The 24,002-nt window shown below is 42.3% G+C and overlaps 2 protein-coding genes across 5 annotated transcripts in view; one reads left to right on the top strand and one right to left on the bottom strand.

The window, feature by feature from the left end:
• Positions 1-3,645: 3,645 nt before the first annotated feature.
• LOC6045853 (guanine nucleotide-binding protein subunit beta-2) lies at positions 3,646-12,822 on the top strand. Its single transcript, XM_001863105.2, has 7 exons — positions 3,646-3,761; positions 3,830-3,915; positions 11,342-11,787; positions 11,847-12,048; positions 12,169-12,298; positions 12,375-12,461; positions 12,533-12,822. Exons 2-7 carry the CDS (start codon positions 3,844-3,846, stop codon positions 12,637-12,639), a joined length of 1,044 nt encoding a protein of 347 aa, XP_001863140.1. The 5' UTR covers positions 3,646-3,761; positions 3,830-3,843; the 3' UTR covers positions 12,640-12,822.
• A 9,197-nt stretch (positions 12,823-22,019) lies between these two features.
• Positions 22,020-24,002, bottom strand: part of LOC6045856 — a 125,217-nt gene continuing 123,234 nt past the window's right edge. For all 4 annotated transcript variants that reach the window (XM_038257847.1, XM_038257848.1, XM_038257849.1 and 1 more), the window contains one exon: positions 22,020-23,968. In XM_038257847.1, coding sequence (XP_038113775.1) covers positions 22,164-23,968 — 1,805 coding nt within the window. In that variant the 3' untranslated portion in view covers positions 22,020-22,163. The remainder of the gene's footprint in view (positions 23,969-24,002) is intronic.

Raw genomic sequence — 24,002 nt, 5'->3', positions numbered from 1 at the left:
GAAAAGCGTTTTATTTGTCTTCTTTGTTAACACGTTCGCAGTAAATTTAAACTAAGCATAATTAATTGAAAAATACAGGGAATTTCTATTACATATTTCTAATAGGTCAAGATAATCTCAACCTGAATCCGTTCTGGTTATCTGAAAAACGATAAAAGGCAGGCACAAAAAAAATCTTATTTTAGTGAAAAAACAAAAATGATAAGATGACATTTGATTATGGATCAATTATGGTCCCAAATGCGCTTGGTCACCTTTTCGTTGAACTCTTTTTAATTTTTACCCCGCTAAATTGACAAACTCAAACTAGAATCTGACGAACAGTCACTTGTTACACAGGACTCCCATTTGAGCTTGCCACGTTGCAAAAGAAAGATTATAAATTATGTTCCCAATAAATAAAATACAAAGACATTTGAAAAACATAGCTGAATACACTTATAGATAAAATTAAAATTTCTTCGCTGATGAAAAGGTCACAGAACCGATGAGCTCACAGCAGAAAATATGTTTAAAACATAACTAAAAATGACTTTTTGGCTGATTTAAACGTGACGTACTTTATGGATGGAGCCTTTTCCAATTTGTAAATTGTATCAAATAAAATGCTTCCAAGTTTTACATGCCACATTAATCCCTGTTAATAAATTTTTTGCGCAATTTTTTATTTGATTCGGCATTCAAGATTCAAGATTATAAGATTTTTGAAAACTAATCTATTTTTAAGGTTTAAAAACATATTTGGATTGATCTTTCTATTTAACTTGGCGCTCGTACGGCCGTAATTTTTACATTTTTTATTATTTCCAGTATGAGGAATTGGTGCTAGCAATGCAATTAGCTGATTCTACTAAAAATGACGTAAACGCCACGGGGCATAATATTTAATGAAGATTTTCTCAAAACCTTTGTTTTCTTATAATATTTGGAAAGTACAAAGTAAGGCTTAGGGTTCGTTTAAATACTAATTTAATCAAAATGCTATTTTTCCTAGATCAGTGGTGTTCCTACCAATTATGAAGTATGATTTAACTTTTGGTTATTTTTGTTGAGAGCTTTTAAAAAATCTTGTTCAGGTGGAGCAAGAGTATTTTTAGTATGGAAAAAATGCGGATTGCTGCTACAACATATTTTATTGGGAAATAAATACATAAAAGTAAAATAAAATTGTCTAAGAGACATTGAAGATTGGACCTCTGGTTGCTGAGATACAGCGGCTTAAAGAAAAAGAAACACGAAAATTGAAGTTTTCTAAGTCTCACCCAAACAGCCCACCATTTTCTAATGACGATATCTCAGCAATTAATGGTCCGATTTTCAATGATAATACATGAAACATTCGTGAAATTTTCCGATCTTTTCGAAAAAAATATTTTGAAAATTTTTAAATCTAGACTAGCATTTTAAATGGGCGTAATATTCAATATTTGGCCCTTTTGAAAACTTCAATTTTCGTGTTTCTTTTTCTTTAAGCCGCTGTATCTCAGCAACTAGAGGTCCAATCTTCAATGTCTCTTAGACAATTTTATAGCAAATTTTCTGAACTTTTCAAAAAAAATATTTTTAGAAATGGTCACTCATGGTCACTATTTTTAAAAATTGAAAAACTGCAAATATTTCGCTAAAATCAAACTTTCGGTGGCTACATCTTGTAAACGGAGCCCTTAATCAAAAAATCTGTAAAGTACTTTTCGATTGCAAATTCAATTTTGCATTTAAAAATAATGTCAAACTTGTTTTTGCATGAAACTTCGATTTTTTTTCCAAAAATCACTATTTTTTCAAAAATTCATAACTCGGCGGCAGATTATTTGACCATGTTTCTCTATGGCTCAAAAGTTGCGGATTTTTATCCCCTAAAACATATCAAAAAATCTCGAAAATCAAAAAATACGTATTTTGGAAAATTGAGTTTTAGTGAAAAAAAAGTTGATAAAAAAATCTGCAAATTTTTTTTTCAGTGTACCTATTTTTTTTCTCAAAAGTCCTCAACAATACCTACAACTTTGCCGAAGACACCAAATTGATCAGAAAATTCACTCAAAAGTTACAGCTGTTTGAATATTTACATACCATTTTTGTATGGACAGCTGCCAAAATTGTATGGAGACTTGTATGGGTGAACCAATGACACAAAATAGCATATTTGGTCATAAAGAAGGCCCCCACAAAGTTTGAGCCAAATCAAAAAATACAAATAAAATCCATTTCCGGTTTTGGTAGAGAATTGCTCCCTACTGAAATTATTTAAACCCTCTACTGCCCATTTTTTTTTAAATTTTTTTATTTTTCCCGTATTCAGAAGGTCATTTTGAGTAACTTTTGTTCTACGCGAGGTTCTACGAAAAATTTTACTTCTCTTGTTTTATTTTTTTCTTGTTTAATTTTTAGTATTTTAATTTGCATTTATCTTGTTTAGTTTATGTTTGTTTTTGGTAGTATTTGGCCTATTCTACTAACTTCTTTTGAGGAACTTTGAGGTCTCCAGAAATAGATGCACTTCGATTTTTTTTTTTAAATATTTAGACAGGGCCGGATGGTTTTTCTCCAAAGTTTGTGTGGATAATTAGTGCTGCTCGCTACTCCCACATATTGCATGCATTATTTGGATTGTATGTAACAGTGACGAACCGCCCTAATTCTCCATACAAAAAAAATCATTCGGCCCTGTCTAAATGTTTTTGAAATGATTCTATAAAATGTAAGATTTTCTGGACCAAGAATTATAATATGTATACAAGCCTTACCCGACCAACTTCGTCTTGTCATTTTTTCGCTTCTTGACGTTTTCTTGTTTGATTGTTCAACCTCCTGTGATCAAAATTTGATTTTACGCAACTTTTCCCATACAATCTGCAGATCTTCCAGAATCGGTTCCAGAGTGGCCAAAGTTGTCACTTTTTGGCGTAAGAACTTTCCTTGGGCTTATACGAACCCAACGCAGCAAAGAGCGCTCCGATCCGATTTTCCGTTATCAACTGATGCGCGTTCGAACAAAACCGTCGAAATTTTTTATATATATAGATTTTCTCAAAACAAATGTATCAATATTCATAGCATTTTCGAAACGTGACATTCATATGCACTCAGGGTTTGGTTCCAATTTCCAGTGTCCTCGGTGAAGCAACAAGGAAGAAACCTCAAAAGTGCTCTTACCTTTCACTATTTTCGCACAGGCAGACACTGGTTGATTGTTGGTAATATTTTAGAAAGACTTATTTAGTTTTTTTTTTTTTCAAATAATAATTATTATTTGAGTTGAAACAATTTTTGATGGAAAAACAAAAACTTCATTTGCCCAGATTATTTGTTTTGCTTAGAATGTTTATGAAAAACAACTGTGAAAAAATAATCTATTGAAATTCTTCTTGTTTAGGGGAAATGGGTAAGCAATGCTGATAAAATGCAAAATTTTGAAATAATTTATAAATCGTATATAGTTGACCCCAGTTTTTCATTGGAACTTTTTTAAGGATTTGTTCAGTATCTAAAGCAAACCATGATTATGTACATCAACATCCCCTATGTTTTGCACGCAAACCGAAGGCCATGTGTAGCTGCAGAAAGCGGAACGTCACAAAATTTAATTAGCGTGGCCCAAGAGTCCTTACGTATGCCCACCGATGTTACTTTCCCAGGGCGCTAGTCCTCTTCCGTTGAACGTCGCGATCGGTCAGTTACGCAGGTTTGTCCACGCGAACAAATCGAACCCAATCGATGGTGAAAGCATTCCCTGTTCGGTCTAGGCTGGAATAGGCGCGGTAATTGAATTTGTGGAATCGGTTGAATTTGTTGGACAATTTTAATATCACATTAAAAGTTTTTTAAGTTAGCGGACACACAATGGCGCCAAAGGATGATGCAGAAGTAACCGCGTTGAAGAAAGAACTCAGTGATTTGATCACCAAAATAAAGGTTTGTATCTGGATCATAACGATTTGTGCAGCAATATTTGATTAATTAATCCGCGCAGACCAAATCCTACCTCTAGACTGGTTTCGATTTAAAATAAAATCGCCGGAAACTATATTTGAGCCAATTTTGAATCTTCAATAAGCATTGGGAAAGTTTTTATAGCACAGCAATTTTTCATTTGGCCCTAAACAGTTCCCTGAAGAATGTGCAAGCGATTTATATTCATGTGGAAATATGCATGGAAAGGATTTTTGAATTTTGTTATTATTAAAAACTCACGTTTCACGCTATATTTTTACACTTAACTAAAGAGTCATTCGGATCCTATTCACCCAATCTATAAACCGGACTAGTCATAAATAGCTCAAGAAAGAGCTTTAAAAATAAAACAAAAGTTGTTCAAAATGGCCTCCTGAACATTGGGTGGAAAATAAAACAATTTACCAAGATGATTAGAGCAGCTAAATTGTTTTAAAAAAAAACATCAAATTATTAGCTCTACAGCATTACCTTAGCGTTCTTGATTGCGAGATTCCTACACGAAACTAGGTGTACGAACGCTTGATTGTTGAGGCAATTGCAAACCTCTTTTTACACCTATTCCATCCCCCCGGGATTCGAACTGACGACCTTTGGATTGTTAGTCCAACTGCCTACAAGCGACTCCACCGAGGCAGGACCCAGGGAGACGACTCCTACACCTGGACTGAGCCAACGACCTAACTGTTTTAGGTTAGACCGGGTCCAACATTTACTTCCCCATCCGACGGAAGGCGTGATCAGACAAATCTCGTCTCGAAAAATGCCACCGGGACCGTCTGGGATCGAACCCAAGCCGTCTGGGTGAGGGGCAACCACGCTTACCCCTACACCACGGTTCCCGGGTTGTTTTTAATCAATTTAAAAAATTACAGCCAGGTGCATTTTGGGCCAAATTGAGTAAAGAACGTCATTTTGTGCAGCTCACAATGTCTCACCTTTTTACCTTCACAGATCCCCAAAATTCGATTTCAATCCTGAGATATTCAATAAAAACCAAAAAAGCTCCGCGGATTTTTGTCACTCCCTGGAAATTTATGCAAGGGCGACAATTGGCCAAAGGGATTGCAGTTCAGGATGCGTTTGACGCAAGTACAAGTAAGACTACCGTAAACATTTGTAATTATAATTCGGGACTCCAGCAACCAACTTTAACCAAACTTCGGGGCAACGCACTGAATGCGTGCTCTCGTTTTTGTTTATGCAAGGTCAAACATTAAAACGCGTTTTTCTCGGAACGTCGAAATTGCGGGTTCGACATGGTAGCACGACAGCGTCGAATTATCAAAATTTATTGCCCTCAATTTACCCTTATTTCAAGAAAGGTCTTTCAAATATCTTTATTTGAATATATCGAAAACGCGTTTTCAAAATGCATTGTGTACAACCTAATAACATAGGTTAGCTGGTTTTCCGTCTTTTATATTTCTTCGAGTTTAAGCTATAACTCCATGCTAAAACATGTGCTTTTGAATAAATATTGTTTTAATTTATTTTGTTTTGTTTCTTTTAGCCAACCCAGTCTAAAAAAAATAAAGCTAGAAAATAGTTGTCTCAAAATCCTTCAAAACATCAAATTTCCTGTTCATTTTGTCAAAACAATTTGATTTTCATTTTTGTCTCATTTGATATTTATTTTTGAATCACATTTTACACTCAAGTGTCACTTTTTTTTAATTATTTTCAAGCTTCTTTTTATTAGTTTTTTCTGCTCCTTGAAAATTTGAAAAATATTTGTCCTTGAATCACATTCCATTCATAGTTTTGAATTCAAACAAAATTCAAGAACTCATTTTCAGCAAGTACTGTCTCTATAGAAATACTTAACGTTTGTTATTTTTTATTCCTCAACTTTTAGCATTTTTGAATACGATTATTTTGTTGAGATTTCAACGAATAAAGCACACCATGTAAACAATTACAAACTAGTTTTGTTTGGTTGGCCGTTTTCTGCATTGTCCCGATGTCTGGATGAAAATTTTAATTGAATTATGTTTTTAACGGTTGTTGGACATGTACGTGTGTCAAACGCGTTCTGACCTGAAATCCCTTCGACCAGTTGTCGCATTTGCAGCAACTTTCAGGGGTGTCAAGATAGCACGATCTGATCGAATCTTCTTTCATATGAAAAGTGGAAACAATGCATGGAATTTTTTCGATTTTTATTAAATATCTCAGGATTGAAATCGAATTTCGGGGACCTGTGGAGGCCAAAAAATGAGGGATTGTGAGCTGCACAAAATGGCGTTCTAAGCTCCCGTGCGATAAGATAGACAGTTGTTTTCCTATAATTTTAAGAACGTGTTCAGAAAGCTTTAAAAAAGTTGGTTTTAGCCCAAAACATATTTACATATTACTTGTTAGTATTGAAAAGATCTTTTTGCCTTCCTCACCTTACTGAGGAAAGGCTATAAAATCACTCGGAAAATGAACTTTTTATTTAGACCCTAGACCTACCTTCATTTGTACATATCGACTCAGAATCACCAGCTGAGCAAATGTTTGTGTGTTTGGCTGTATGTAGACATGTGTACCAAATCAATGTCACTGGCTCAACCGATTTTGGCCGGAATGGTTTTAATCGATCCGTCTTAACGTTCCCTAAGTTGCTATTTAAATTCATGCAGTTTTATCATGTATTTAAAAAGTTATGTTAAAAAACTGTTTCATATTAAATAAAAAAAAAATATGGTAAAAAGAGTGATTTTTTCATGAAACCCTCACATGTTATATATTTTTAGAAAGCATATGAGAAGACATTTTAGGTGGAGTAAGAATTTTCAAGATCTGACTTCCCTATCAAAACTTACAAGCAGCTCAAAAAATGGTCTGAATTGACATAACCTCAACTGGTCGGGTCTGATCGCCACGAAAAAGCCGTGTAGAGGGATGCCATTTTCCTCAAAGGCCGTGTCTGTGTAATCTTGACAAAAAGTCTGTAGGTAGTCTGTTTTTTTACTCATCACTTATTTTTATTAGGACCTCTTAGGTGCTGCGAACGTTAGGGGAGATCCATAAACATGTGGACACTTTAGGGGATGGAATCACTATAAATGAAAGGAAAGCACGTAAGTAACGTTTTGAACTACTTACCACGGAAAAAGTGTCCAGGGCATTCGTGGAAATACAATGCCCATCCCAGAGGGTCCCGGAGTACCAAACCTTCAAAGCATGGTGCTCCCAACGAATAAACCAAATCTGAATCCTCCCATGCCGATTCAGAGTTGTGTTGTTCCGTGCTCAAACTCACCCCAATTCAACGAATCATGTCTCTGCGATACGACTTTACGCAGTAGGCCTGGCTGTTTTAACGCTTGTGATGCTTCAATTCATTCTAATGCAATGGCGCACTACAGATGTTAATAAATGGGAATCTGATTAGATTAGATTAAATTAGATTCCTCCCTGACCTATTTTTAATCATTCTGGAAAGATGTAATGGCCGTTTTTTCATTGCCAAAAATATCAGTATTGAAAAGTACTTTTCAGCATTCAATTGAGTTTTCGAACCGTTTTGGAGTTTGACATGTTTCATGATGGGAAATAAGGTGGATGTTTTAGGTGGATCGATCTTCAAAAAATATTTGTTTTCACAGATTTGAAGAAAAATCTTTACCTTTAAACCCCTTTTTGGGGTTTGAAAGGTTTTCATGTTGACTGTCAACAGATATATCACTTTAAATTCAACCATACTTAGCCTGATTTTTGAGTGATATTATAATACATGGTCCCAGAAGTTCACTTAAAGAATGGAAATCTTTAAAGTGACAGGCAAAACGAATTTACAATCCCTAAAAAGGGTTTTAAAGGTAAAGGATTTGTTTACAAATCTGTCAAAAAAAAATGATCGATCCACCTAACATCAAAAACCTTTAAATTTTGATTAACGCAATTTTCACCAATACAATATTTTTATTTAATTATTATTACACAACTTTCCATGTATAAATCTCCGATGGGGTATCGCCGTTTATAACATTTCACTCCACGCCGTGTAAATATTGTTATGTAAACAGTGTTCGGATGCATCATGAGACCCGTCGTTTCATAGGTAGGGTAGGGTAGTCATCAATGAGACACTTTTGGTTTTTAAACTTCAAAGGTTTTTGTATTTTTTTCATTAGCATGTTTTAAAAAGCTTTTTGTTGCATTTTCTTTCTTTTAATGTGTTCTAACATTGACCAAAATATGAGATCGATCCAACCTCTACAGCCAGAGTTATTCAACTGTCTCATTGTAGACGCGCTTGGCAGGAACAATGAGACAGGTGGGGAGCAATGAGACACTCTACGAAAATCAATACTTTTCTAGTAAAACATCATATTATGTATTGTTCCATTGCAGGTGACTTGCCTTGAACATTCTAAAGCAATTTTGCCAACCTGAAACTTCAAATAACAACAGTTATACTAAAAAGTATTTAAATTTTGTAAAATCCTTATATTTTACCAAATAACTTTATATTTTTGGTTAAATGAAGTTCAAACTCACTAAATATGCCAAAATTCACTTCCAATTCATGTTTTGAAAGATTTTCATAGATTTTGAAAAGTTTAGTGAAGAAAAATCAAAGTGTCTCATTGTTACCCATGGGCTGAAATGAGTGGGGAACAGTGAGACAGCCCTGGATTCTGGGTATATTTTAAATTTTGCCCAATCCTAATGAAAGGACATTGTAGCCCAACTAATGCCCTGTGAAATGACGAAAGAAATTTGGAGAAATATTAGTTTTTGTGTTAATGGCAGTCTATAAGCGAAAATGTAATTTTTAGTCATAATTTACTTTTACACCCCAGAATCAAACATGTATGAATAACTTTGCAAGGGAGCGTCCATAACCAAAGCCACTATTATGGCAGACGTGTATCTAGTAGACACACCTTTCCCCAAATATGAGCCTGATTGGTTGAAACTACGTCTTGTGAGAGCCATTTTATCATTGTTCCCCGTGTCTCATTGATGACTACTCTACCCTAATTGAAAAATCCTTCCTTGTGACAATTTGACAGGTTGTGAGTGATTACCTAAGTTTGATGATCTGACAACTAGATAATGAATATAATGATAATTAAGAGAAGAAATTGTTATGTGTGGTAGTTAAACATAATATAAACCAGTGAAAGCAGCCGTCTCAAGGTGAATTAAGTAAACATGTTTAGTAGAGTGTAACAAAAATGACTTTTTGGCGGACATTCAAGGGTTTGTTCCGGTGGGCATACTAAGCCCAAATCCAAAATATGAACTTGATTGCACGAAGAAAAAAGGTGCAGGTGGTTATGTTACACATGACCAGTATGACAAAGAACTTTGCAAGATGATTGTTGAAATTTTCGATAAGAATGTCCGGTCCAAATTTCCCCATGATTCCCTTATAATTACATAAGACAACTCTTTTGTGAATAGTTTTAAGACATAATATCAACGTCCTATCGAACTAAGGGGACGGAAATTGCAAATGGAGCTGCAATAGAAATCAAGGTGAAATCAATCGACTTTCCCTCACCACTCGAAAGTTATCAAGATGTGGAAATGTTTTTGCAAGGCTGTTGCAAGCAATTGGCGGCAGCAAAGTAAATTTCAACAGCAAACATTAAAACTGCCCTTTCAAGGGCTCTAATTGAATTCGAAATAGTTATTCTATATTTCCAGAAACAGAATTTCGCCGCGGCACAATAAAAGGCAATCGCAGTAATCGATTTATTACTTCCTGCGTAAAATAAGCGATTTATTTTAACTGCGTAACTTCAGATAATGGTCAGATGCATGTGCAGTATCAAAAACCATAAAGTTTGATACCCATATTGCCCTAACTCTTATGATTCGGCAAATGTCCCCTCATCGGAACATCCGCGGGGCCTCCGGCCACTCCGGATTGTGGCCAATACTTCCAAAATTTCAAATTTCATGTCCAGTATCAAAAACCATAAACTTTATCGCAACCACAACCAACTTGACCCAAAGGGAACTGGTTCTCGATCAACACGGAGACCCCTTCTTGATGCCGTTAACCGGAGCCTTCCGGGATCAGCAGCTTGACCACATCGGTCCCTAACGTTCTTCCTTGATGGCCTGCAGCGACAATCCGTCCCGTTCCTGCGACGGCCCGAGCCATTTCGGCGACCTCTCCACGTCGTTGACCGGGGGAAATTTCTGCTGTCCCTTCTGATTCTGCAACTGCCACTCGATGTTGACTCCTCGGCTGTCAGAAAATTATGAGCTTGAGTGGAGATGATTTTAGATACATCAATCTCACGTCTCTCGGAGAGGATGATTGGGAAAGGTTTGTTCAACCAATCAGCGTGAAGGAAAAGGAGGGGAAGTCTGCGAAGAGGGGAAATCGTCACGTAACGATTTCGCTTCGCAAAAAATTGGGTTCCGATCTTTTTATTCATTCTCTTTACACATACTACACACCACCTAGAGCACCAAACAGTGCGTTCCAAGTGGATTTGCTCGTGTGTGTGTGTGTGTGTGTGTGTGTAGTAAACCACACTAAAATTGTGCTCGCGGAACCACACTAATATCGAAAATCGATTTTCCCCAAGATCGATCGGATGAGCAAACTCGTGAAGGGTAGTTGCACGGCAGAAACCAGGCGCACACAAATGAAGCTCCCCAGCCCGCGTTTGTGTGTATGCGTTGATAATTTGGTGCTCTTTCAAGCCCCAAGGGACCATCCACAAACCACGTGGACACTTTTTTGGAAATCTCAACCTCCCCCCCCTCGTGGACAATTTTCCATGCAAAAAAAATCTTTTTTGTATGGATCGTGGACAATCGCGTCTAGGGCGTCGCAAGGCGCGACGCATATCTTTTCTGCCGGGACCGATATTTCGAAAAAATGCCAAACTTTGAAGGTCTGTACCGAGCCCAAGGGTGCTCTAAATTTCAATGTTATATATACCAAAAGGTGTGCAAAGATCTGGCCTACGCGCCAATGTTGTTAAAAATAATGCCTCAAAAAGTGACATGTTTGAAAAAAATCTATTTTTTTACGGGTTAAATCCCATTTAAAATTCAGGTGCAGAGCGCCAGCTCCTGTTCCGTCCAATCAAGCTCATATTTTGGATTTGGTCTTTGAAGTGATTGACTTAGGATTGACCTTATTTTACATATCTCGTGACAACAGTCCATAACTCTGACTTTGATATCAAGGCCAACGTTGATTCGGTACCAACCTGTTGTTAAAAAGTCTCGACATTCCGCTCTGGGGCACGTGTCCCGGTGGACACATACAAGGATTCCCACCGGATATTCTATTTCAGTGCCCAACTGACTCAGACTTATAATGAAATAACAACCCCACAACAAACTCTCGATCCAATTAAGCTAATTTTCCGTGGTTTGTTAACTGTCACTTCCTTTCCTTCGTTCCTTCATTTCGCAGGACGAGCAAAAGAAGGCCGCCGACTGCACGCTGCAGGACAAATGCTCGGACATGGGGGACGCACCGAAGGTGCGCATCACGACGAAAAAGTTCCTCAAGGGTCACATCAACAAGGTCAACTCGGTGCACTTTGCGGGGGACTCGCGGCACTGCGTTACGGGTTCGCTCGACGGCAAGCTCATCATCTGGGACACCTGGACCGGGAACAAGGTGCAGGTCATCCCGCTGCGGTCGGCCTGGGTCATGAGTGTGGCCTTTGCCGAGTCTGGGAACTTTGTGGCTTGCGGGGGCATGGACAACATGTGCACCGTGTACGACATCAACAACCGGGACGCCCAGGGCAACGCCAAGATTGTGCGCGAGCTGGCCGGCTACGAGGGTTTCCTGAGCTCGTGCCGGTTCCTGGACGATACGCACGTGCTGACCGGGTCCGGCGATCTGAAGATGTTGGTTCTGACCTTTATTTTCCCATATTTCCAATACTGACATTGCTCGTCTGTTACAGTTGCATTTGGGATCTGCAGGTGGGCAAGAAGACGTCCGAGTTCGATGCCCACAACGGGGACGTGGTTTCGATCTCGCTCAGTCCGGACAAGAATACGTACGTGACGGGTTCGGTCGATCGGACCTGTAAGCTGTGGGATGTGCGCGAGTCGACGCCGAAGCAGACGTTCTTCGGGCACGAGGCCGACGTCAACAGTGTCAGCGTGAGTATCGGAGAGTTGGATTCACAATTTGTTTAAACTTGCCAATATTTTATAATGAAAAATTTTGTTTGAGAAACTGGAAACCTCATAAAAATGGCATTTCATTTTACATTTTTGCAGTACCATCCCAGTGGCTTCGGATTTGCCACCGGCTCGGAGGACAAAACGGCTCGTCTGTTCGACTTCCGGTCGGACCAGCAGATTGGTCACTTTGAACCACCAAACAAGAGCAGCGGTTTCACTTCATGCGGTGAGATTGATATTCATGGAAATTTGTAACAACTTGCACTTGTAACGTTTTTTCCCCCCTCTCTTTAATTTCCCAGCTTTGTCGTATAGTGGCCGTTACATTCTGTGCGGATCCGACGACAACAACGTCCACATTTGGGACACGATGAAGGGATCGCATAACGGTAATGTGCAATAATTTGAACAATTGAATTAGCAAAGACTAATGAGAGCGCGCACGCGTTTGCACTTTCAGGTACGCTGAGTGGCCACGAGAATCGTGTCACTTCAATTTGCATGGCCCCGAACGGAATGGCGCTGGCCTCGTGCAGCTGGGACAATCATGTCCGCGTTTGGGTCTAAAGAAGAGGGAATATGTCGCGCCAGTTTGAGGAAATCGACGAAGTTTTGGCTGGTTTGGATATTTCAGTTGTTTGTTTTCTTGCTTTGTAGTGAAGTCATTCGGAGAAAGTGTTATACTTGCAATTGCTAGAATCTAAATAAAATAATAAAACTGTTACATTACACAGTCCAATACAAACCAAAGCTTGTTTTGAAGTGTTTTTACATTCGCCTAATGATACTAGATATATCAAACTATCATGAGATATGCCCATTGAAAACGTGGACACCATCAAGCATAGCATAGCATAGCATTGGTGTCTACCCGTAGCTGCTACTTCGTTATTGACCAGGACCCCCAAACATTGCTCCGTGGACCACAGATGAAAAGTAGGAACCAATCATCACCCCTTCGCAATTTTCAAAGGTCCCTATTGTGCTAATCAATACCGACGCCGGCCACGACCAGTGGTAAGACACGGGGAAGTGGATGGGAATGTAAGCCCATACTTGAGTGATGGGACCGCTAAATCAGCTGAGTCTCCGACAAAGTATCACATGAGTTTTGAGGGGTTAGTAAGATTGGTATGAGGTCAGGATTCACTGTGGTAGGTGATGCGAAAATAAGCAATTTGTTTATCGGTTGAAATTTTAAAAACCTTAGGCAGCCGGCTGCGGAAAGATACCTATCTACACGCAAACATATTCCGGTGAACATCGGATGTGCATTCGGCTTTGACCATCCGATGTTCATACCTGTGAACATCGAACGTTCAAATTTCGTAAAAATTACCAACACAATTAAAACTTATTTCAATGTATGTGTGAACCTCCCTATCGAGCTGCTCTCTTCTTCTTTAACTTTGTTGCAATAGCGGGGATTCTTCCTTCATCGCGTTTGACAGTTGGAGTTTTTTTTTGCCATCGCAACGTTTTGTTTTGCAGCCGGACAGACTGCAGGTGCGTTACTTGCTTTTCCAAAAAAAAAGTCGCTCTAAGGATAATTTCTCACCAATTATTTCTCCCCTTACCAGGCCACCAAGACCGCATCCGGAGCGACGGTCCTTCACCACGCGCCCGGCGCAGCTGGCCAAGTAACGGCTGCGGACGGAAGCCAGCAGCAGCAACCCAAGTTTGTGTTCAACGTGGACGCAGCAGCCCCAAACGGGACGTCCTCCGGCGTTGATTCCGGTTGACACGTCCGGCATGCCCACGAAGATAGCCAAAAAGAGTGACAAGTCACGCAAGAAGAAGAACCGGCTGGCCGGAGTACGACAGGCGCCGGTAGATCAACAAAGTGCAGCCGCAGTGGCCGCCGTTCCCGGAGGATACCAGTTTGAGGCTATTCCCGCTCCGGCACCCATTCAAAACACGGCTGGAAACGTCGTCCAGGAGCGTCAAATTGACGTGGACTCGGAGACCGATTCCAACCACGTTACCGCGTTGCCGCTGGCCTATGCCGGTGGTCATGAAGAACTGGTCGAGTTCCTCATCAGTCGCGGTACCAACATCGAACACAAGGACAAGAAGGGCTTTACGCCGTTGATCTTGGCCGCAACCGCAGGTCACGAGAAGGTGGTCGTCGAAACGCTGCTCCGACATGGGGCGAAAATGGATCTCGACCTGGAAAAAAGCCGCGAAGAAAGTCGCAAAGCAGTCGCGGCCAAACGACGCGAAGGCGAAGTCAAACCGCCAACCGGACGACGACTCGGTCAAAGAAATTGTCAACGTTCGACTGCCACAGACTAGCGGAAGAGGCAACTCAACCACCCCCGCAACAAACAATCGCATTCATCCGAGAGAACCTCCACCAACAGCTTCAATCGTCGTCCAGCAGCAGCAGGACAAAGAGGAATTTGGAGACTCCGGCATCGACGCCAACAGCCAGGGCTCGTGCTCGAGCTCGGACGTCAAGTCCGCCAGCAGCCTGATCGAGCAAAAGCGAAAGAACAACAAAAAGCGCAAACAACAACTCCACACGGAGAAAAAAGAGTTCCCAAAATCGTGAACAAGCGTTCATGAAAATGGGAACCTCGAACAAAGTGTTCAAATCCCATGGTACGATATTGAAAAACGTACCATGAAATTTGAACACTTTGTTCGTGGTTCCCATTTTCTAAACGCTTGTTCACGATTTTGGGAACTCTTTTTTCCCAGTGCAGCAAGCTCACCAACAACAACAACAATCGCACGTCAGGTCGGCCGTCACGGCCAAGCAACTCCAGCAGCAGCAGTACGCGTGCGGACGCACGATCAGGGCTGCCAGTGTCCACCTGAGGCAAGTGTTTTCACGCCCGGTGTTGCTTCAAGGTCACATCCGAACGCACACAGGTGGGTCCCGTCCTCGCAACGATCTTCTATTAATAACAGTTTCGCTCATGTACGATTCTCTCTATTTTCGTTTCACGCTTAACTTCAAACGACCAGCTGGACGCTCACGTGTTTGATTAATGGTCGCAACAGGTTAGAAGCCCCACCCTTTGCCCTCAAGTCCTACCAGTACAAGCACAAGGACTAGTCCTGTATGAAGAAATACCTCCGGAAAGCACCGGGTAAAAGCTAACAGGACATTCGTTCAAGAATGGCGCCGGAAGATCGAAAAGGACCAGCACGGATCATCATCGTTTTCGTCTTCCTTAACATCTTTATCCAGCAGTGATGGCCATTCCTTCCCGGGATCATAGAGGTCGACCGAAAAGGTACGAAAATTGTTCATCTTATGAACATAAATTTCACTCACAACTTTCACTTTTTCCACAGCGTGCATTTCTCGTTTGTGCACCCCGCCCCGACCAAAACCAAACTGCAAAATCTGCTTAAGAAGCGACCTCGCCGTCTCCGCCATCAGCAAGAGCCACCCACTTCCGCTCCGTACATCAAGAAGTGGAATTGGCATCTCGGAGCACGTGAAGTGGACCTGGCCGTGGGTTAACGCTAGCGAAACTTCAAGCGCACATGAAGCAGCATCGGACTGGTTTGGGTCAGCAAAAACAAAGCTGCAGCCATGGCACGAAAATTGCCAAAGGTAGGTAGGATGATCCCTTGAATATGAACAAAGTTCTACAACCTTTCTTATCTTCACACAGAACTTAAGCAAATCACTTCGAACATGCAGACCCACAAGAACCTGACTGCGCTCCGGACTGGTCCCGGACAATTATAAGAACCGGTGTTTAAATTCCATATCGAATGGCGTGGCAGCAGAGTGGAATAGACTGCCGTCGATAATAGCCGGTACCGCATGGCCGACTGTTCCGGCAGGAAAATATTGATGCGCTGGAATCGAACGGCCAAAGACCACAGGGCAGAAAGAACTGGTAGAGCATTTTGTCCTGATTTTGTTGATTTCAACTCTGCTACTAGAAAAGTGGTTTGCTGATGACTGGAGTAACAAAGATTGTTTGTTAAACGTTCGTTTTAAAAGCTGGATTAAAAAATATTTATCGTTTTATCAGTTATTTCCTTTTGTAGGAATATTAATCAAAACAGATGGTTTTATTTCTTTAACTTGAAAACTAAACTGAATAAATCTATTGTTTACAATGTAAACAGTTTGATTTAGTTTAGTTTTGAAATTAAAGCAATAAAAACATCCACTCAGCCAAAATATCTTTTGAAATTCATATGGCAAACCATATATACGTCGAAAACATTCTCATTTTTACATTTCATATGCTTAACATATGGCTTATGATAGATTTTATCAAATTTATAAGGTTCACATATGACATTCATTAATGTTGTTTATGTGAAAAAGTCATATGGTAAACCATATAAACAGTAAATGTACTATGGCGGAGCACATCAAACAACTGGCAAAGCAGGCTTCAGCATATCTCAGGTTTGTTGAACAGTTTTTATGTTCTTCGTTTGTTTTTAATTTTCAATTCGGTTTGTTTTCAAGTTTTCAGAAAAAAAACACCTCGCCTGGAAATGTACCGGTTGAAAGTTCGTCGGGAAAAGTCTTCTGTGAATTCAAAAATCTTTCGCAGTTGTTCCCGGTCCGTGGTGTCAAGTGGTGTCCGAAATCGAACGCCTTCCACCGAGGGAAGGTTTTAGACCGGCGCGGAAGGCACTACTTGACCAAGCCTTAAAGGAAGTTCAGTCCGTCGCGGAGGTTGTTCGATGATCGTCGTTGTGCCTCACCGGAAGTATTCGTGTGCCTCACCGGAAGTATTCGTTACACTTCAGACGGCTCAACCCTTGACCAACCGGAACAGTGTGCAAATGCGACAGTCAAATCTGGTGGAGTGTCAGTATGTCCACGGCCGCCGGTACCAGAGTCACCCGAGATGAGCTTCAAGTTTGGGAAGAGAGATCAACAGCAGCAGAGTGCTGAAAAGTAGATCGTCAAATCGGCAAGTTTGATCAATTAGCTTAGAACTTTAGAACTTAGAACTAAATTACCGTCTTTTTTCATTTCTTTGCAGTCATCGGAAGCATCTCAAGCCCCTAAACCTACTGAGATCACCTCTTCAGAAACCTGTCTCCACGAGGCTGCGGACAGGCAGTCGATGAAAACGCCGAAAACAGCACCGCTGACCGCTCGATGCCCAACCGCGTGAAAAAAGTGAGCGACTACAAAGCCGAAGAAGGCTGGACTGCGAAGGCGGCCCTCCGGCGCGGAACGCATCACCCGCTAGGAAGGCAACTTTGGCCACGAAGTTCAATCTTCACAGTCGCGGAGGGCTTTTCCGGAACGCTGACCGGCCGTAAATAGGACTCCCCCGAAGAAAGCTGTTAAGACGACGAAACCTCGCCAGAAGAGATGTTGCGAATGTTGTTATGTATTATAATTTGATTGAAATAAATTTTGAAACTCTGGCTAATTAAATTTTGTAGCATTAAAAAGGCGGAAAAATCTCGGGAAAAATCATAAGTTTGCCATATATCTACCAAAAACTATAGGCTTCTCATATTTAAATTATATACGGTTTGCTTATGAAAGCAACAATTTATCATATATTACGTCTATAAGGTTATCTTATGGAAAAAAAATCCATTGATTGATCCTATATAATCTATATGGTTTGTGTATGGAAAAAATCTATAAGGTATCCTTATGGCTGGTATGGATTGTTTTGGCTGAGTGTCTGTTTTGATTAACATTCTCTTAAATAAATTAAATTATACCCAAAATACTCATTAAACAGAGCCATCTAGTGACAAAAACATTGAACAGAGCCATCTAGTGGCGAAAAGCGGTACTGCTCAGCAGCGGCAATGTACGGTGGCGCCGCCAGTGGTGAATAGAGAAAACAGCAAAAAGCTGCACGGGCGACACGCACACAATCAAAGGAACTGTCAAATTCCATTCAAAGCAAGATGAACATCGGATGGTCAACGCGCTTTGAGCATCGAATGAGCATGATCGTTTATGACCATTCGATGTTCAGAATTTAGGTACCAATGATCAAAGAATTCGCATTGGTTGTTTTGCGTGTAGGGATTTAAATATAGTATTAATTCGACCGCGATTCTCCAGAAATTCTCCGTCGGCGTGCCTTCCGATCAACGGTGATGCAGGAAGGGCTTCATTCATTAAAGTTTTTTTTTTCATAATCCTCAAAACATATTCGTCGACGTGCCTTCCGATCCTCGATGATATGGAAAGGACTTAATCCAGCAATACGACTTGCTTGTCTCAAAAAACAAAATCGGATCGTTTCTATCGAAAACTATATAAAGAGATCAAAAATAAAATTCATCGGCCAACGAACGCGCGAACTCAAAAAAATGAAAAAAGAAGAAGAAGAAATCCAATCACCCCATGTACACAAATAGCGACACAAAAAAGACGGAAAATAACACGAAAAAACAGGACTGCGCGTCCCCTCAGGCACCGCACAACTGATCATTATGAGATATGCCCATTGATAACGTGGACACCATCAAGAACAAAAAAACCAAAAACCATATTTGAGAGTTCATGCCATCTTTTTCAGATACATTTGGTTAGTATATCATTGAATTTTTTAGCTTTCTCGACCTCTTCCAAACACTGAAAAAGTGACTAGAGCGTCCAATTTCCCGTCCCGGGAAAAAAAATCTTTCCCGTTTCCCGGGAAAGTTACAAATTTCCCGGGAATTTCCAAAATTCGAGCGGAAGACATTTTTCTTAACTTTTTTTTTAAATGCTCTGAGAATAATAATAAATGAAACTTAACACGATTTTGTTCAGTTAAATTAAATGTTTAGTTCGTATACAAGAAATCTGAAATGTTGTTACCAAAAAACACGTTTCTAAATTAAGGGGTTACATACATGTAGAAAATCACAAAATTTCATATTACAGAATATTTATTAAATCCACTTAAAAGATGATTTTCAATCACTCCTGAAAGTTTCATGAAGATATTTCATGATTTAAATGAATTAGAGACGATATAAGCTCAGAATTTTGCCATGCGCAAAGCCAACTGTCTAACTTTCTGAGCGTTTTTCTCTGAACACCAAGTTGATTTACGGGTGCCACGATATCTCGAGATGGGATTGACCAAATTGGCTGAAATTTTGGGTGAAAACTCCCAAGACATGTCCCGTGTGCATGACGAAGCCCGATTTTAAAATTTTTAATTTTCAAAAAATACAAAAATCAAAAACTGGCGATTTTTTATATGAAAAACTGAAAAATATTTTTATCTTTTTTTTTAAATAAACTTTTTGAAAATCGGCCTTCGTCATGCACACGGGACCGGTTTAACGAGTCTTTACCAAAATTTTGAGCCGATTTGGTCGAAGCGTTCTCGATTGCGAGATTTCTACTCTAGTTTCGAAGGCTTGATTGTTGAGGCAATTACAAACCTCTTTTTACGCCTCAGCTTCCATCCACCCCGGGATTCGAACTGACGACCTTTGGATGGTTAGTCCAACTGCCTACCAGCGACTCCACCGAGACAGGACCCAGGGAGACGACTCCTACACCTGGACTGAGCCAACGACCTAACTGTTTTAGGTTAGACCGGGTCCAACATTTACTTCCCCATCCGACGGAATGCGTGATCAGACAAATCTCGTCTCGAAAAATGCCACCGGGACCGTCTGGGATTGAACCCAGGCCGACTGGGTGAGAGGCAACCACGCTTACCCCTACACCACGGTCCCGGTTTATGAATTTAATGTATTGCAACCAAAATTGTAGGTTTTTGTTGAACTTTATATAGCTTCACAGAATTGTATTTACGAAATGGAAGAAAGCAATGTTTGCAGCCATCGGTTTGAAAATCCATTACAGTGGCGATTTGGGGTGCTCGATGACGGCCGCAAAAGGTCCTGAAGATATTTTGAGCACTAGACGAAACTTAAGTTCTGGAAAAAATGGTCAGATAAGCTTGAATTGTTTCTTGTGTAAATCAGTAATTATTGATGGCGCATGGAACCAGCGAAGTGTTGGTTTGAGTTCGATGGTTAAATGATTCATCAATATTTTTGAAAAAACAACAAAAAAGCACCTGAAACATACTCAAATCGTTGGAAATGGACATGATTAAAGAGAAAATCAAGCCAGAACGAACAAATTCAGTGAAAATGAACTTCAAAGCAATTGTTTGCCACACACAAAATCGGAATAGGAATTTATATAATTGTGTATGTAAGTTGTCCTAACATAAATTTAATTGATATAAATTTAGTTAGCTAAACTGAGTTGATGCTTAATGACGTCAATTATAAATAAAGGTATTCAATGCTTACGTCTGTGTTAGAGAAGCGTACGATTTGCCTGGATTTTGTATGTTTTTTTTTTAATGATAATAATACATTGCACCGCTTCAACAATTAAAATGAGTGTCACTGCTGAAAGTATTACGAAAAATTGCTAAAATTTTTGAATCGAATGGTAGTAATTGGAGAAAATGAAGATGACGAACCAAGCTGGCTACACTCCTGTATTCCAGGGCATGCGGTCTACAAAGGATTTTCTTTCACACTCAATTAAAAACACCGTTTTGAATGATACAAAACATCAATAGCGAAACCAATTCATTTGTTTGCTTCCAAATCTCCATACATACAGATAGTGTAATAGTAATCTAGCTTATTACAAGAAATGGGAGGAGGGGGGGGGGATGGGGTCGTTCCTGAATCCTAAATTATTCTAAACATCGTACGCATGCGCGCAAGAAAAAAACAACTTCAAATTCTCGACCATGCAGCTCGCCCGGAAGGCGAGCAAAGGAAAAAATAAACTAATGTTTTTAAAACTAAACAAAAACAAAGTACACACTAATTTGTGTCCCCACTCTCTTTTCTATTCGGCCGGCGCGGTGCTCGACCTCTTACACACTAACAGTACTAAAAATCATACGCTTCCTGTGTTTTTGCTACTTTGTTCTGCTTTGCTACAACACACTTCGTATTTTTTTGTTTATTCCTCAAAACCGATATTATACGTATATCCATGACTGTGACTGACGTTACTAAGTTTAGCGTTAGTATTGGACTGCCCCGCGAACTTAGCGCAGCTAGCTCTTGCTGGTGGGTGGCATCGTCGCCCCGCCACCACCTCCTCCCGCCATGTTGGGCAGATTTTTGTAGAACGCCAACAGCTGATCGGGGCTGAGCGCTTGCAGGTAGAGGCTCGGGTTCGCGTAGATCGCCGACAGGTAGAGCGGGTCGAAGGGGAAGGCGGCTTGCTGCGTGTTGGGTGGCGCGGAGGACGTCGACGCCGGCGATGACGAGGTCGCCGAAGAGTTGGACGCGACGCGGGTTGACTGCTGCTGGAGTTGCTGAAGCATTTGCAGCTGTTGCTGCTTTGCTTCTGCTCTTGGAGGCGCTTTTGTTCGGCGGCCGCCGCAGCAGCGGCGGCTTTTGCTGCTGCTCGTGGGCGGCGGCGGCCTTTGCTGCTGCTGGAGCTGGACCTGCTGCAGCAGTTTGATTTGCTGGCTGAGAGAGGGGATTCGGAGGGTGGATGCTGCGGGAGGGCATCGAGAATTGGGGAGTTGGGATGAGTGGAGGGGGTTGCGATAGCTGAGCCTGTTGAGCTTGTGAGTTGGACCTTCGGCGGGTGTTTTTCTTGGGTGCGACCGGAGGTTGCTCGGTGAGTTGTCCAAGGAGTTGGGTCAGGCCTGGTATAGAGGTCTTGGAGAGGCCGGAGGAGGAAAGGATGCTGGCCACGAGCAGTGGGTTGACTTTCTGCAGGTTCGCCAGCAAGAGGCCGGTCTCGAGCAACGAGTTGGGGTTGGTACCGGCGGTTCCGTTGGAACTGGACGCCGAAGAGCTTGAAGAAGACGGTCCTAGGGAGATCTGCGGACTGGGGTCTTTCGGCGGCGTGCCGGCGGCGGCAGATAATGGCACGATTTCAAACGGTTTCTTGCGGGAGTTTCCAGCAGATTGCTGGTGTTGAGGCTGCGGAGGAGCCTGCTGCTGATTCGGCGCGTGAACCAGTGTAATCTGCAAACTTGGTGCCGTCCGAGGCACGCGACTCGCGGGCTGAGCCCGCTGCCTCGAGTTCGACGGCGTAAAGTCCAGTCCCATTGGGATCATGTTGCCACTTCGACATCCAGTCAGGTCAAGCAAGTCGGTGGGCGGCGCAGCCGCCGCAGGCTTCACCGGCATGATGTTGCTTGGAAGGCCCATTGCCTTCGGATCGCCAAAGATCTGTCCCGTCTTGGCGTACATTCCTGCGTCTGGCAGTCCAGCGGGGTGGGAATGTACTTGCGATCGGCACCACCTCCACCTCCGCCACTCTTACGCTGCGGACTAACCTCCGCCGTGATGTTGATCCGCATAGGGTTCGGGCTCGCCTTCGGGCTGTGTTGCGTAATGGCGGAGAAGATGCTCGCCCCGTTGGAGATCGGAGTCACCTCCAGACCACCTTCACGTAGAATATCCAGCTTGCGTTTCTTCATCGGCGGCAGCAGCGAAGGAATCGGTCGGATCGACAGGCCGGCCTGTTTGGCCGCGGCGGTCGCCACCGCAGCGTCCTCTTCGTCATCGTTGTCACTATCCACCAGGTCGATCACCTCGGTTGGTGCGGGAAGAACCTTAGGCGTGTTGCCCTCGCCGACGGATCCGGTCAGTCCAGCGTAATTGGAGGCAAGACTTGCCAGCGCCGCAGCGCCGACCGCACTGTTCAGCAAACTCGAAGCAATCGGCGTGATCGTGGTGAGGTTCTGATCGCCAAACAGACTGGCGGCAGCGGCGCTGCCCGCCATCATCGGAATGTTCTCCTTTTCGAAAGGTTTGTTGGAACTGGAGGTGGCTGCAGCCGCTGCCGCGATGTTTGGCACACTTCCCGTCGTCGAGGACGACTTGCGATCGGCCTTCATGCGAACGTGTCGCAACGAAGACGTCTTGGAAGCCACCGGCGCCGGTGGATTCGTACTGGCCGTGCTGATTGAAACGGTTCCACTCGTTGGGCAAACGGAAACCTCCTTGATGGTCAAATCCGGATCGGCAGGTCGACTCAGCGGGAACAGCGTCGCGCTGATGTTGTTCTCAAAGTTGACCGACGATCCCTTCGAGTTCTCCGACGCCGACGGTGACTCGATGTTGATCTCCTGCCCGGACTTGTCCTGCTTGAAGCTGTACTTGAACTGCGGACTCTCCCCTCCGTTCGCTCCCTTGTCGCTCGACTGCACCGTAATCTGCTGGATCTGGATCTGGTTCGTGATCTGAATCTGATTCGTAATGTGCTGCGGACTTTGTCCGCTGATCTGCTGACTGTTCGCCTGCTGATTGCCCTGCGGGTGGATCGTCGTCTGGTGCACCGTAATCGTCGTGTGCGGCTGATTGATCTGGATCTGCGACGACGACGACGGGTCCTTCTCGTCAATGTTCGGCCGAACAATCACCGTCAACGGCACCGAAACCGGCGACATTCCCAAGTGCACCGAGGCGTTCGGACTCCCGGTCACTCCAACGCTACCATTACTGCTGTTATTCTCCAACAGCGGAGATATCGCCTTTCCCTTACTTTGTACTTCCACGGAATCGTCCTTTGACAAATCCAACGCCCCACCTGCGTCCTTCTCAAACTCCTTCTTGACCTCAACCGACGCCACCACTTCATCTTCCTTGCACTCGATCTTCACCTTAACATCTTCCTGCTCCTCCCGCTTTTCCACCTTCTCCACCTTAACCTCAATCACCCCACCATCCGTTGGCGATATCTGACTCTCGTGGCCGGTCTCACCCTCACGTTCCTCCTCCTCGATCTCCTTCTTCACAGCTTCGGCGATCGCTCGCTGGTGCCGTTCGTACGGTAGCAGAATTCGCTCGTACCGACGCTTGGTCATGGTGCCATTCTCGCCACCGGTGCCCTCCAGCAGCGTCGTCCACTGATCACGGGTGGTGAGTTCTGCGTAGCCACCGGCGTTCAACACGCGCGTGTAGATGAGGTAAAGGTTGACTGGAGAGTGAGAAAATAAATAGTTAAAATTTTG

The sequence above is a fragment of the Culex quinquefasciatus genome, chromosome 2 (genome assembly GCF_015732765.1).
Source record: "Culex quinquefasciatus strain JHB chromosome 2, VPISU_Cqui_1.0_pri_paternal, whole genome shotgun sequence".
Taxonomy (NCBI): domain Eukaryota; kingdom Metazoa; phylum Arthropoda; class Insecta; order Diptera; family Culicidae; genus Culex; species Culex quinquefasciatus.
This window is presented reverse-complemented; position numbering and strand designations above follow the sequence as displayed.